Source organism: Poecilia reticulata, linkage group LG10, assembly GCF_000633615.1.
Source record: "Poecilia reticulata strain Guanapo linkage group LG10, Guppy_female_1.0+MT, whole genome shotgun sequence".
NCBI lineage: Eukaryota > Metazoa > Chordata > Actinopteri > Cyprinodontiformes > Poeciliidae > Poecilia > Poecilia reticulata.
In genome coordinates this window covers 10,653,422-10,668,572 of record NC_024340.1, presented here as the reverse complement: position 1 = coordinate 10,668,572, position 15,151 = coordinate 10,653,422, and the positions used below count along the sequence as shown (strand labels likewise).

Below are 15,151 nucleotides of genomic sequence, written 5' to 3'. Positions count from 1 at the left end.
GTGTGTGTGTGTGTGTGTGTGTGTCTGTGTGCGTGTGTGTGCGCGTGTGTTTAGTTTGTGCCACTGTGTTGAGAGCGGTGGGTCATGGGGCATGTAAGGTTTTGGGGGATGAAGTTGAATTTTGTGAAATCATGCATTACATCCCCGCGTCTCTCCAGAGTCATGAGCTCCTTACTCCACCCTGTTGGAAAAAATAAAAATAAAAAACAGGAAAAAAAATCCAGAGGGAGGGTTAATTGAGTCAGTGGACTTAGTGAGTCAGACCAGAAGCCAATTTAAATTGACAGCACAGATCCATGGGGAATATCACTCTGTACACTACGCTTAGCGTGTCGTCTTCTTCTTCCCGACAACAAAATCATGGCAGGCGTTTTGTCGCACGTTGGGACTATCTGACTAAATCTGAATCTCTCTCTCCTGAAAGAGCTCGCTCCTTTGAATTGCGGCACGTCTTCCGTCATAGATGTGCTCAATAAAAACCTGATGGTGTTCTGAGTCTTTGGTTTCGGGTTCGTTCGCTGGACTCCTCTGATGACAGTGATTTTCGTTGGCCGGACTCGTCGCAGGCTGCATCACTTCAAGGCAACTCAAGTCAGCTTAATCTTAAACTTGTCCAAATCCCCGGGCCCCCCGAACATAACTCAGTGCAGTCACCAGCGTCTCATCGGCTCTAACGTCCTTGCTGAAAGGTTGTTCTCGCCTATTTATCATAACTTGAGTGAAGAGAACGTAATCTAATCTGAGATTAAGCCACGCACTGCTGACAGAAAGATTCCAGCAATGCCACCACTCCCAAACGATTCCCCCTCCCATTCTTGCTTTTTTTTCTTCTTCTTCTTCTTTTTTGTGAATTCATCTTTCCTTCAAAGGTGTTTAAATATAGCCGAGTGAATCAAAGCACAGTAACGGCGTGTCACGTTTCCAGCGCGAGCGGTCAGAGTGACGGGACGCGGATGGTGGGTGGGACACAGGAACAAAGACCCCCGGAGTGCAACGTGTGCAGGCAGCAGGCAGCCGTAGGAGCGACGAGAATGAAAAGCTACTTGGCTGGCAGCCTTTCCGTTTGTCTCGCTCTTCTGCATTAGGAGTTATCTCCAGTGTTCTCCTGTTGTTCCCTTTGTAATATGAATAAGCAGAAAAGTTGAATCTGATTTTGCTTGACTCTTCTAATTATCAAAAACCTTACACTGCAGAAAATGTCTTTTTTTTTTATGCGACACACAAAAAAATACAGCTAGTTTATATTAAGTGAATAGAACTTATACATAGTTTTGATTTAATGTAAAATCTGAAAAGTGTGGTGTGCGTTTTTCTTTGCCCTCCTGGGTCAAAACGAGCTCACACTCTCATAACACCTGCGAGTCTTTTGGGTTCGGCTCCATCAGCTTCAAACACTTAAAGACTGAAGTTTTGCTTAATGATTCAAGGTCAGTTGAACTGCATTTGAACAGCAATTATCTAATCAACTGTGAAATTTTAAAACGATTATGATCTTATCTGACCAGAGTAACTTTGTCCACATATTTGCAGCATTCCTTCACTTGGGGAGGCTGCAAACAGAACTTATTGTGGCTTTTTAAAAGCAATTTTTTTTTCTGAAACTGAAGGGTAGATTTGTGGAGTGCATGACTAAGAGTCAGATTCTCCCTCCTGAGCTGCGAATTTCTGAATCTCATCTTGCCTCTCTTGGCTGCTTATCAGATATATGCCCCTTCTTGCCCAGGCGGATGCCCTGTGACATGATAAATAGGAGAATGTTTCCAGTTTTAAATTCCCCCACAATTTTATCCCTTACTGTGTTGTGTTCCTCACTAGCTGTCACAGAGCAGCTGAATTAATACTGAGATTAAATAGCATTCATCTTAACTTGGTAACACTTTATTTGATGGGGCAAGGTAAGGTAATTTATGTAGCACATTTTCAGCAACAAGGCAATTCAAAGTGATTTACATGAATTAAAAGGAAATACAAACAAAATAAACCAAAGGAAAGAGCAAAAGAAGAAAGAGAATCTAATGTTGATCTAAAGTATGTAAACTTTAGATTTACATCTAAAGTAAATTACATCTAAACTTTAGCTTCTGTTCAGGGTTACTAAGTTTCCTCTGGTCTAATTCCACTTCTGGGTTCGGAGAACAGGAGACTGAAGAATAGTCTAACAATGTTGGTCCAGAAGTTTCCTCTGGGCTTCTGATCTCTGCATCTAAATAGCGAGTAATCTACAGTTTCTGATAAAATGAGCTAAAGAGTGACTATTCTAACTCTTTTTCTGGTGCACATAGACTGACATGACATTGTCATAAACGTGACATAACATCTGTCATGAACATGATGGAGTCTTCATGAATGTTTACGACTGTTGTCATGAAGTGTCATTCGATAAATGATGACACATTTAATGCACAGTTGCATTAAAACTTGTATTAAAAGTCAATTAAAACTGTCATTATTGCATCATTTGGTAAATAATGACACTTTTTATACAAAATTGCATTAAACCTTGTATAAAAGTCCATTAAAATGATCAACTTTGCATTATACGTGTCATTATTTACCGAATGACACTTCATGACACCAGTCGTAAACATTCACGAAGACTCTGTCATGTTCATGACAGGTGTTATGTCACGTTTATGACAATGTCATGTCAGTCTTATGTGCACCCCGTCAAATAAAGTGTTACCCTGAACGGTATGTGTAATATGTAGGAGAATTTGAGGAGATTTGAAAGTGGTTGCACTGGATTTCATTTTGGGATATCACAAAATGATACCCCAGATATTTATGATTTCAGATATTTATGTTCCTTTACCTTGAAAATGATTTAGTGCTTTCTGTTGGTCTGTCAAAACAACAACAACAACAACAAGAAATCCAAATCAGATACATAGAAGTTTGTGGATCTAAGCTGCTGACGTGTGAAAACAGCATAAGGGTAGCAGTACTTTTGCAGAGCCCTTTGCTTTCACAAACACAGAGACGATCGAGAAAGAACTATTGTTTTCATTCACCAAACAAGGAGCGTTCACCGGGGGAAATTGGCTGGGCGACCCCCTCAGCTCCCAGGAGACACTAAAAGCAAGAGTCAGTTGATGTGATGGCACATTTCATTTGGCTGACAGTTTTTTGTGCGAGTGCAGCCCGCTGTAAAATCAAATAATTACAGCGCGGTGTCAGAGAAGTTAAAGGCTCCGTGTCAGCTGTCCCTGCCGGACTGTACCAAATCAGCATTCGGGGCCGAGCCACGTCCAACTCACACTCGATAATTATAGCTCCGGAAGAGGTCGGCGGGCACGACTCCCTCCTTGTATGCAGGTGTGAGAACAAGTTTGTCGGTCGCCTGTTTTGCACTAAAACAACAGTTTGCCTGAGTGCAAACTGCAGCTCTGGGCGTGATGAGCATCATTCCGGCCAACTTGACTAATGACACCACGCAGGGAGGTAATGGTGTGTCCAATGTTTTTTCATAATGAATGCCAGAAAAAACAAAGTCAGTCATCTGGCCTCTGCACAGCGATCCTCTCGGCGGTGTTTTAGCACTTACCTCACCCTCCAGATGATAAGTGCTGGAGAGCGGTTCAGCCGCAGAGACCTGCAAAGCTGGAGCATGCCCTGTGCAGCAGGCGAGCATGATAGCATTGGGTCACATGGTGTCAGCAAGGAATCAAACCTCTGCGCAGTGACAAATGCACACGGCGAGTGCTGCCAGCATCACAAATGCAATCTGACAGATTTGCCCACTGAGCTAAGTCGAGGATGAGGAACAAATGCTTTTATTTTTATCTCAGTAGACTTTAGAGATGGCTTTTAGGGGGCTGAAAATTTGTAGTCCCTGACGGATCAAGTTGACCGGGAAAAACTTGATCAAGTTGGGGGGGAAAAAACAAAAAGCATGATAAACATCTACTTTTCTTTTTCTATATGATGAAGAAGGGAAGTCCTTCTGGGAATGTAGGATTATAACACCACTCAGTTGCTGTTTTTCTTTAATTGAGTTGAGGAAGGTACATTTTAATTAGTCCAGTGGTGCCTGCGGTGCAGGTTGTGTAACAAGCTCTGGGTCCTATGGACGAATACTTGACATGTGTTTCAAATCGACATAAAATCATATCCGTCAGTGAGTGCTGCTGTCCCAGCTGTCCAAATGACCCAACCTGCATGGAGTCTCTCCAACTTCACAAACTCAATTAGAACTCTGCATATATTATTTACAGATAGCGTATTTTTATTCATGTAACGCTGCATGGGAAAATTAATTCTGGATAATGACTACGACAGGCTCTATCTAATTAAATCTTCATTCACTTTTCACATTGTTTCTTGTCCCGTGCGGATTGTGAGACATTGTTCAGCTGCAGTAAATCATTTATTTGCATTGGCAACGTGTTTTATTTCAGGACGAGTTTCACCTGTAATATGAACAGCAGCTTCACAGAATGCGGTCTTTATTTCCCAGCATCCATTCACAGCATACAGCGATTTGTGTTTTTTAAAGCAGACCCGGCTTGTCCTACCGCTTTATGTTTAAGCCATCAATCTTCTCATCTGACACGGTGTTTATAGTTTGATTCCCCTCCACAACACAGCAGCTGCGCTGTAACAGTATTAAACGTCGTTTTCGATTATTCGTGTCTTGTGACAAGGTCCAGTGTCATACCAGCACCGGTTCTTCTGATGCTGTTTTAGTGGAGCGTATCATCCAGTTGCACTTCCACCCGTGAAACTAACTGAGCGTTTTTTTGTGATGCTTTTTTTTTTTTTTTTAAACACAAGGCTGTGTTTTGATTTTCTCGTAATCGGTTTTAGTAAAATTCCTGTGAATTTTATGTGGGGAAACAAGCATGGCTGGCAGAAAGCCATGAGAGATTTGAGGTTTTTCACACAACGAAACATTGACGCAATTTTTTTTTTTTATAAGAAACAGGATGAGACGAGATCATGCTGACTTTCTGCCTTGGTCTGAGACAAAGGGAAGAAAATAACATCTGCTCACATCACAAAGACAATGTCAACAAATATATGAGAAAGATGAAATTATCATCTGACCGTAGAGCTGCTCTGGTACAATACTTGGCTGGATTTTGTCTTAACTAATGAACAGAGACTTCTTTGAGCCAATAGGTGACTTCTCAGACAAAAGTCACATGTGGGGATCCCCTTGGTTGAACTTGAGCATCCCTATTTAATATCGACATGCTTCCGCTAGATCAGATAAGAACAAATTGTACAATTAGTTGGAATTATGCAGATGAGGGTGTGCTGTGGTGGCGAAGGGGTCAAGCACAACTCACATATGGAGACCTTATTCCTCGACACAGCTGTTGCAGGCTCGATTCCCTGCCTTGGTGACCTTTGCTGCATGTCTTCCCCCTTCTCTCATTACCCACTTTCCTGTCAATTAACTATCAAATAAAGGCGTCCAGAGCCAGTGGCGTAACTACAAATTATTCAGGTGGATGCGAAAACGTTATGTGCGCAAGGTGAAGGAGCGTAAGGCGCGCTGAAGTGTATGAGAAAACATCATTGGCGCGCCGCCCCCTCCAGACGGGGTTTTGGCGCCCCCTCTGGTGCTGCGCCCCTATGCGTTGCATGCCCTGCATACCCACTTTTTGCACCACTGACTAGAGCCAATAAAAAAAATGTAAAAAAACTTTAGAAACTACGCAGATGATACACAGATCTACATTACATTGTTACTAAGCAACTCCAAACTCACTGAGGCTTAAAGCAAATCACATTAAGTTTTTATGATCCTCTAATCTGGAACAAACTCCCAGAAAACTGCAAAAATGTTGGAACACTGAGTTTCCTTAAATCAAGGCTAAAAAAACATTTGTTTGGCGCTGCCTTTGATTGATAACATCTGGAACGTCATAAAGCGTTGCGTGTTTTTCAATCTGTCATCGTTTCTCTTTACATTACCAATGCAAAGTGGCAAAGAAGGGAAGACAAATTTTGCTTGTTTGTTGTTTCATCTGCCAGCTGATCATGAAAAGTATTTTGAATTGCCCTGTTGCTGAAAATGTGTTATGCAAATAAAATGTCTTTGCCTTGGGAAAGTGGATCACCTCTTCAAGTCTGAAGGGTCTGACATTCAAACATAAATACCATTTTTACATAGTTTGCAAAGTCATGAGTACAGTTATTAGCGTTCAACTCATTTTGATGTACATTGACTTCTAATGTACATAAACGTAGGCCACATTTTGTAACGGTTCAATCTATTTTGGGATTTAAATGTGACAAGCCAATATAAAATGGTGCATGAGTTGGAAGTGGAAGTGATTTTTTTTCCCATTTCTTTTTAGAAAGATCTGAAAAACATGACATACAACCATATTTCTTTTTGTATTTCACCTTTATTTAGAAATGTAGATCTTACTGAGACACAAGCTCTCAGTGACTTGTTTTAAATAGAAAATCTTTTGTACAATATTTTGTTGTACAGATTGTAGTCAGTGTGATTTGAACAACAAATTAAGAGAAAAATACAAAGAAAAGCTGAATGTAGGAGACACTTTGTTGTAGGACATAATTGCTTATTTTTAGATGATATAGTAAGTCAGAGTCACTCATAAATAAAAGTATATTAATGCAGCAGTATGGTTGTGGACAGTTAACCAGAGAGTATGAAATGCAACGGTGGTCAAGAGGTTTAAATCCTTACCTGTAATAAAGCTCAGTGGTCTATAATAAGATCATAAAGAGCCAACAGCTGCATTTCATAAACAATGTTCCCATAATCAGTGCGAGGTAAAAAGGTGACTGTGTCATTGACGTGTTCGGATTTAACCACATGCAGAATAAACAGAGTCCAAATAAGGAATTGGTTTTATTTTCAAAGAGTGTTAGGGTTAGTTAATGGTGGCCAGAAACGATTGAGCAGGGATGGAATAACAGAGAGTTTACTTTAGAATGACTAAAGGCATGGAGGAAAAGATGGCCAGTGGTGAATCCTTAGACCAGTGCGAGGAGGGTGGTTACACAGAGAGCCAGGGGTCTGATGAAGCAGGGTGAAGAAACAAGGAACGGCAGAGCAGGCAGGCAGGCAGGCAGGCAGGCAGGCAGCTTGCAGGCAAGAGGAGAAACAGCGGAACTGATTCTTCTTGGAAACCCAACGAGACAACCTAGAGGCAGCAAACACAAGGACTATAAAATGTCTGGCAAATGCACAGGAGATAGTCAACAGCTTGTAACAGGTAACTACAAGAGGGGGCCAGAGAGACTCCCGGTAATCATCCAGCACTGAGTGAGGTTCTCTGCTGCTCTTTTATTCCCAGCTCTCTGATGAGGCTGATGAGCTCCACCTGTGTAGACTGCCCAGGTTCTCCACCAAGATCCTCACTGGAAAAGATGCATCACACACACACAGGAACCCTGACAGACATGTTGGTTTTCACATTACATGAGAACCATCGTTTTATTTCTATAAACGTAAGTATTTGGGTTTTCTTTTAGAACATGTTGCAAATTTGACAAAAAAGCTAGAATTTTACTAAGTACTAAAATATTTACAACAAGTCACAAATTCAGTAGTGATACCTTACGCAGACACTGCAGCAGGGAAATCGGGGATTTTACCCTTTGTTTTGTTAGGATCAGGTACCAAGTTGAGCTACAAGAAATGTGAGTAAGATCAACCCGAAGGAGTTGCACTCCACCTGCGCTTTGGTCAGCTTAGCATAAGGATATTGCTACATGGAGCAGAATGGCTTTGAATAGATTTTTGAGCAGGTGCCACATTCAGTGCACTAACCTCATAACCATGTTATCCATCCACCAGCGCTACATAGCAGGAGTAAAAAAATAAGCTGAAGAGTTTGGAGAGTAAATTTCAGATGATGTTTTACTTCCGAGACCCAACATTTAAAAAGTATATATATTTATTTGAGGTCGAATGAGTGAGATATCCTAAGACATCCTTCAGTACGCTTGTCTTTTGTTCCCAAGTGAAAATCACAGAGGATTTGAAAATCAGATTTCCGCTAAATTGCAGTTTCAGGAGAACCACAAACAGAGGCTGGATAGTTCTAAGTTAAGAACTGACTGACAAAAACTGAAAAACATGGAAGTATTAAATTTTTTTAAATATATACATATATAGTTTCTTGACCTAGAAGAATATGAAATAGAAAGCCGATAGGAGAAACACCTTAAATATCACATTGGACATACCATTTGAAATTTGAAACCTGGCGGTGGGAGTATCAAGCTGTGGGAATGTTTTCCTATGGGTTGGGCGAATTCAGGTCAGTCTTTCAAAAATAATCTGTTACTGCTTGTGCAGTCTTGGGACTGGACCAGAAGTTCATCTTCCGCCGTGTCAATGACCCCAAACAACCAGCCAGAAATACAACATGAGCACTTAATGTGCTAGAATGCACCAAGCAAAGTCCGAACTTAAATCCAGCTGACAACCTGTGGCAAGATCTGAAAATGTATTTTCACATACTCTCTCCATTCAATCTGACAGAACTTGAGTTATTTTGCAAAGAGAAATTGGAAAAAAAAATCCATCTCCAAATGTGAAGAGCTGGCAGAGACACCTCTTCCCTCCCTAAGAAATCAAGTTGTAATTCCAGCAAAAGGTAGTTCTGACATTCATGAATATATGGGTTCAGATTTTATATATCTGAAATGTTTTTTTTTCAGACATATCAAGAACATTTTATATCTTTATATCTTATAGTGTCTTATAAGATTAATTTTGTGATGGCAGCATGGGAATATAACGGTCCTTCATGTGCAGCTAAAACATTGCATTTTTCGTATCACGTTAGCCTCTGATTTTAGTACACCTACAGACTTACTTTTAAGGCAGCTGAAATGTTTTACAGAACTCATTAAGGACATTGAAAAAAACAAAAAAACAAACAGATATTCTCACACATTGCGACATGCCCGGCCACATGGATACTCTGACCTTCACTGAAGCTCACAATGTTCCCGGCAGCAGAGAGTCAGATTGCTGTTTCATAAGGAAAAATTGAGAGGATCACCAAAGTCAGACAGAAGACAAATATCAGTCTTTGTCATTTAAAGGATACTGAATTATTTTTTTTGGATGGTACTGAAAGAACAGACCAGTAGATGACTTAAAATAAATAAAAAATGTCCGTATTGACTATGATGACATAGCAACACTAAGCAAGACATACAAAAGAAAAGGAGCTTGTGACAGAGAAGACTTTAATCCGTTTGCATGGACATGGACAGTAAAAAGAAATTATTTCAGTCCGTTTTAGTCGTTGTTTTGTGATGAATCTCATACAGTCAAGAAAAAGGTTCACAATTGATAATGAGACATCAAGATGAAAAGACAAAACCACTAACAGACTCTCATAACGCAGTTATGTTCTGCTTTTCTCAAACGGTTTGTTATGCACTGCTTTCCTAAGTCAGGCGCTGCTTCACATCGGTTCACTGCTCTACGTTGGTTATCTCTTTATTGCGTTACTGCTGCTATGCGCAGTGCATGCAGACTTGAAGACAGGGAACTAGGTTCAAATGAGTAATGCCTTAAACATACCAGAAAACAGACTACAAAAAAACCACTCTTAAAAATCAATATGTTTTATGTTACCTGCTTCTAAAAGGTCTACAGGTTTTTATATTACTGTTGCTTTAAAATTCCCAGTATCCACTGGTTATATCCCCTCTTATCCTTGCAGGGTGGTTTGGGGCAGGTTCCTATCTCCAGTGGTCAATGGGCGAGTGAAAGAGTGTGTGAATGTGTGTGCGAATGCGTGTATGACTGAATGTAGTGTGAAGTGCTTTTAGGTCCTCTGGACTTGAAAAAGTGCCACTCACCATTAGTAGAATGCACTCTATTAAACTCAAACAATGTGTGATTTATTCATATTTTTCAGTGATTTTCAAAAACAAGTTGAGTCATTTTGCACCTGCTATCAGTTCTTCTCTAATCCACACCTTTGCCGAAGCGTACCCATTCTGATCTTGATTAAATGTGAGCAAGCTCCACCTCAACCAGAAGCTTTTTCTACCCAACAACGAGCTTATTTATTTTGGTTTTTGACATGTTTTCAAGAGAGGTCAGAGTCATTCCAGAAACTCAATATTGTTCTGATCCGTGCACTTCAAAACTACTACTGAGTCATATTTTTTTTTTTTGTATTCCCTTGTTTTGGTTCTTGTTTTAACCAAGTGATGTTGGAGAATTTGAAGTGGACCTTCCTCTATTTTATTTCATCCACTTATTGGAAAGCACCAGGGTCCCTGGTAGCTTAGCAGACAGTCAACATGACATCAGCATCCTCGCGTTTGACAGGTGGAATAGTGTTTTTAGGTTTGAAAACCTTAACTTGACTACTTCAGACATTCTTCTCATTATTTTTGTCTAAATAGCTCGTCCTTCTCTCAGGTGTCTCCTGAATGCATTTGGTTTGATGATGTGGGCGGCTGCATCAGTCAAGTTTGAAGATGCTTTTTTTGGAGCAGTGGAGCTCCAAAAAAAGGCAATAGGATCCCGCTCCTGGTGGTGTCCTATTGCTGCATGAGGATATGGGTCCTGGTGATTCAAGTGAAACACCGGGTGAAACCGGAACAAAGGACGAGACTGAAGCCCAGCGACGTGAGGAACTTCCTGACTATGTTTATGGTGTTTGTGTTGTTTGCTGTGTGCTGGGCTCCACTGAACCTCATAGGTCTGGCTGTGGCTATAAATCCCGCAAAAGTGGCGCCCAACATACCCGAGTGGCTCTTTGAGTCCATGGCGATGTAAAACAGGCTTCATTGAGTTTCTGAAAACCTTTCTGGTTCCTGTGCTGTTTTTGAATATTCTAACCAATTTCCTTTCATGTGAGGGTAAGAGTTCGGCTCAGGTTGTTGATATTTTGACATAATTGGGTGTTACTTCAGTACGCTTCTGAACACCTCTGACCTTCACCCCATTGGAAATTCAAGAATTATGCTTAAAGACAGGTAACTGTCATAAGACGGACCAATTAAACAAACTCCACCATTACTGATGAAACTAAAGCTTAACTTTAAGATCTTGTTGATGGCTGTAACTTTTCTTGGGATTTGTAAGGCAGCAGTTATTATATTAGACTAGAAACCGAATTAGAAACTTTTTCAATCGTTGAGGTTATTTATTGTGCAATCATATCATTTTGGAAAATAAACAGCTAAAATACATCAGTGAACGCTCCAAATTATGTTGACGCCCGGTACTTTGCAAAACAGCATGACTCACGCTTTGCCTGTTACCTCCCTTTTGTTCTCCAGGCAACATCTTTGTGGTGAGCTTGTCTGTAGCGGACCTGGTGGTGGCGCTGTACCCATACCCTCTTGTGCTGACAGCAATCTTCCACAATGACTGGACCATGGGAGACCTGCACTGTCAGGCCAGTGGCTTCGTCATGGGCCTAAGCGTCATAGGCTCCATCTTCAACATCACGGCTATCGCCATCAACCGCTACTGCTACATCTGCCACAGCCTCCACTACGACCGCCTGTACAGCCTGAGGAACACCTGCTGCTACCTGGGCCTCACTTGGCTGCTCACCGCCATCGCCACAGTGCCCAACTTCTTCGTCGGCTCTCTGCAGTACGACCCTCGCGTCTACTCCTGCACCTTCGCTCAGACCGTCAGCTCGTACTACACCATCTCAGTGGTGGTCATCCACTTTCTGATCCCGCTCCTGGTGGTGTCCTATTGCTACATGAGGATATGGGTCCTGGTGATTCAAGTGAAACACCGGGTGAAACCAGAACAAAGGACGAGACTGAAGCCCAGCGACGTGAGGAACTTCCTGACTATGTTTATGGTGTTTGTGTTGTTTGCTGTGTGCTGGGCTCCACTGAACCTCATAGGTCTGGCTGTGGCTATAAATCCCGCAAAAGTGGCGCCCAACATACCCGAGTGGCTCTTTGTCACAAGTTACTTCATGGCATACTTCAACAGCTGCCTCAACGCCATCATATACGGACTGCTGAACCAAAACTTCCGTAAGGAGTACAAGACGATCCTCCTTGCCCTTTGCGTCCCACGTTTGCTCCTCATGGAGACATCCAGATGTGCCACTGAGGGGCTAAAGAGTAAGCCTTCACCGGCTATAACGAACAATAATATAGCTGAAATAAATGTATAAATTGATGTTACACTGGACAAGTAATGGTGCCATGTTTCACTCAGTGCCTGTTTTGGATGTTTATCTTTGTTTCTTGTTTTTAAGTGTGGAGTCATTCAGATGTCCCCCCAAAATCTATACACTATGGAAACTTGACATAAAGTACTCTGTTTCAAAGCATTTCAGTGCCTCTTGATAACGTATAATTTCACGGTCCATCACTCACTGACTAGATTTAGGTTTTTATTTGATTATGGCTTATGATGAATAAAAATTCAAAATCTTAGACTCTTAGATTCTTATAAAATTATATAAGACTACTGATAAGAGGCATTTGCAACACAGATATGTAGGTCAAACTAAAATTATATCCAACTAATGTACAGTATTTGTACTAAATATTTGATCACAGCTGCTTTTACAGGAATTTCTGCATCTATGCAGTTTGGCATTGAGTTTATCACCAAAGTTGACACGACTCCTCTAATGATCTCTCACAGAGGAAATGTCACACTTGACCTCAGTCAGTCATGATTCTGTGCCTCTGGGTTTTTTTCCATAAGACTCTGAAAAACTGATTTTACTGTGACAGTAGTTACTCGTGTCTTGGAGGCTCTTGAAGTACTGACCATTGTTTCACACTCCTCTCAAAGCAGTGGGAATCCATGTAACTTTTTCCTTCACACGTTTTCCTTCCACTCAACTTTCCATTAGTGTGCTTGGATACAGCCCTCTAAACAACAAAGACTCGACTCAATTGTGCAACAAATATATATATAAATATATAAAATATATAAGCTTATTTTAGTCCCAAATGAATATAATAATTATATTTTTCAATATTTTTGTAATCTATTTAAACGCATCTCTGTGTGCTCTCCCAAATATCGATGTTCATTGCAAAGAACATCGAACATCAAAAGACAATATTCTGTGACCCCAAAAATGCTGAACAACAGTTGAGTCACGTAGGACTATGTTTCCTCTTAAAGAGGCAGTGTTATGTGTTTAGGCAGCGCCTGGTTCAAACCCAAATGGTTGCCATGGGAGATTCAAGGATTAAGAAACATGCACGAAAGAATCAAAGCAACACTCCATGCATGTTTTTGATGAGGGAATAAAAAGCTAAAAAAAGTTCATTTTACAATTTTAACTGCGATTGTCGAGCTACGCTGCATTGAAGTGCAGGCAGGTTAACTAGGTGAAGGCAGATAAAACCACAAAGATGCACTAATTACAATCCACTGAAACGTTTTGGTAAATGAGTGGAAACAAATTAGTTTCCTCAATATTTTCTACTTAATTTCATTACAGCCGTAAGGATTTATTTTCTGTCACATCCGTGCATCTAGCAAGAGAAAGACTCCCTGCCTTTATTTGCACTGATTGATTTAGTCAGAAGCACACTACAAGAAAGTTGTTTTATTTCTTGCTACATTTTCTTTGGTCTCTCAAATGCAGCATTAATAAAAGCCCCAATGTTTGTAATTTCCCCGTAAATCCAATCCTTTTAAGCCTTGATGCTCAGTCAATTACCAAGAATTTAATGGTCTTATTGGGATTAAGTGGCTTAGAGTTTTAGAAGAGGGCTAGGTGCCAATTTGGAGAATAAGTCTTCTTTATCAAAGCTGCAGAGAAGATGAAGTTATACGTCATCCTCGGTTTGAGAACATCTCAAGCTCATTTTTTATGGAGAATGTAGAGATGTTAATTCACCACAACACTGTGTCACCCAGAAAAAACAAGACAAACAAAAACACATACAATATCTGTGAAACCTTTGCTATGGTTTCAAATAAATAATAAAAAAAGAAATTCCAACAGGCTTTGTGTGTGAATGAAAAGTTGCTTTTTTTTGTAAAAAAAAAAAAAAAAAAAATTCTTCTAACCACTACCAACTCTCCAAATGCTTTGACTTTTAAAACCGACAGGTCTGAAGCCGTTTTTTCAAAATTATTATAAATGATTTAGAAACTGTCAAAAGAGGAAAAGCAGCTGATAAACAAAGCCGGCCCTCTTGTTTATTAAATGTCTGCGAGGCACGATATGCACCAGAAGCCAAGGAGATGTAATTTCATGATAATGCAAGTGTGCCTGGGCGCATGTCACCCATACCCAAGATGAGCTCTGACAGGCTCCCAGCATAACTTCCACCCCGCAAAACAAACTGGAAGCATTTCACCTCACAGGGAGGCTCCGAGACGGCTGCGTGACACCTTCTTGAAGTGATGCAGTTTGTTGACGTATTAAACAGATTACGCGTTTCAAACGACGTCTTCAGGATGTACGAACTTTCTAAGAGAGTATATTGCATTTCACGTTCGCTCAGCGATCCATATCCTCTGACTTGTTGACACTTTGCTGTGGTTTAAAGCCTCTAAGCTCAGATGGGTTGTTGGATGTCAGTCGAGCGAGTCGAGCGTAAAGAGCCAGGTGCTGTCAGGTTTTCCGGGCTGCAAAAGGGGGGCACATAACCGTTCACTTCTGCTCCTTACAAATAAGTGACTGTGACGTGCAAAAGAAATGCGTGGCACACATGCCAGGGAAATGTCAGCTACTGGTTGGTAGCTAAAGCGGCTCGGGGGGATATGACAGCATCAGCTCCACCACAACAAGTACTTATACACAAATGGGTCATCTTTCCTTCCTCCCATCTTATCTCCTGCTGCTATTTCTTTTTCGTTTCTTGTTCTTTTGCTTTTTATATAGATTTTTGGGTGCTGGGCACCATCCTTTTTGTTGCTGATCATTTAATAAAAGGGTCATTTGTTCAGTTTACAAGAATTTCCAGCGTTTAATCCGAGCGTTTAAGGAAGCTGCCAACTTTAATTTCCTATTTGGTTTAGATGTGGTGCCTCGGAAAATTATTCTTATCTTGTGGATAATTTCTCATTTAGGGTTAGGGTTACAATCTGACATTACAATCACAAGTTTGGCTTTTACTATCTGTAAATTGCATTTTAAAAAAGTCCTTCCAACAACATGGTCCAAAAGAGCAGTCTTTGACAACACAGAGCACACACACACACACACACACACACACACACACACACACACAC

At 40.8% G+C, this 15,151-nt stretch overlaps 1 protein-coding gene across 1 annotated transcript in view; it reads left to right on the top strand.

Moving 5' to 3' along the window:
- Nucleotides 1-12,378, top strand: part of mtnr1c (melatonin receptor 1C) — a 17,897-nt gene extending 5,519 nt beyond the window's left edge. Inside the window, exon 2 of the mRNA XM_008419913.2 lies at nucleotides 11,248-12,378. Within this exon, the coding sequence (XP_008418135.1) occupies nucleotides 11,248-12,113 (866 nt within the window). The 3' untranslated portion in view covers nucleotides 12,114-12,378. The remainder of the gene's footprint in view (nucleotides 1-11,247) is intronic.
- The last annotated feature ends 2,773 nt before the right edge of the window (nucleotides 12,379-15,151 follow it).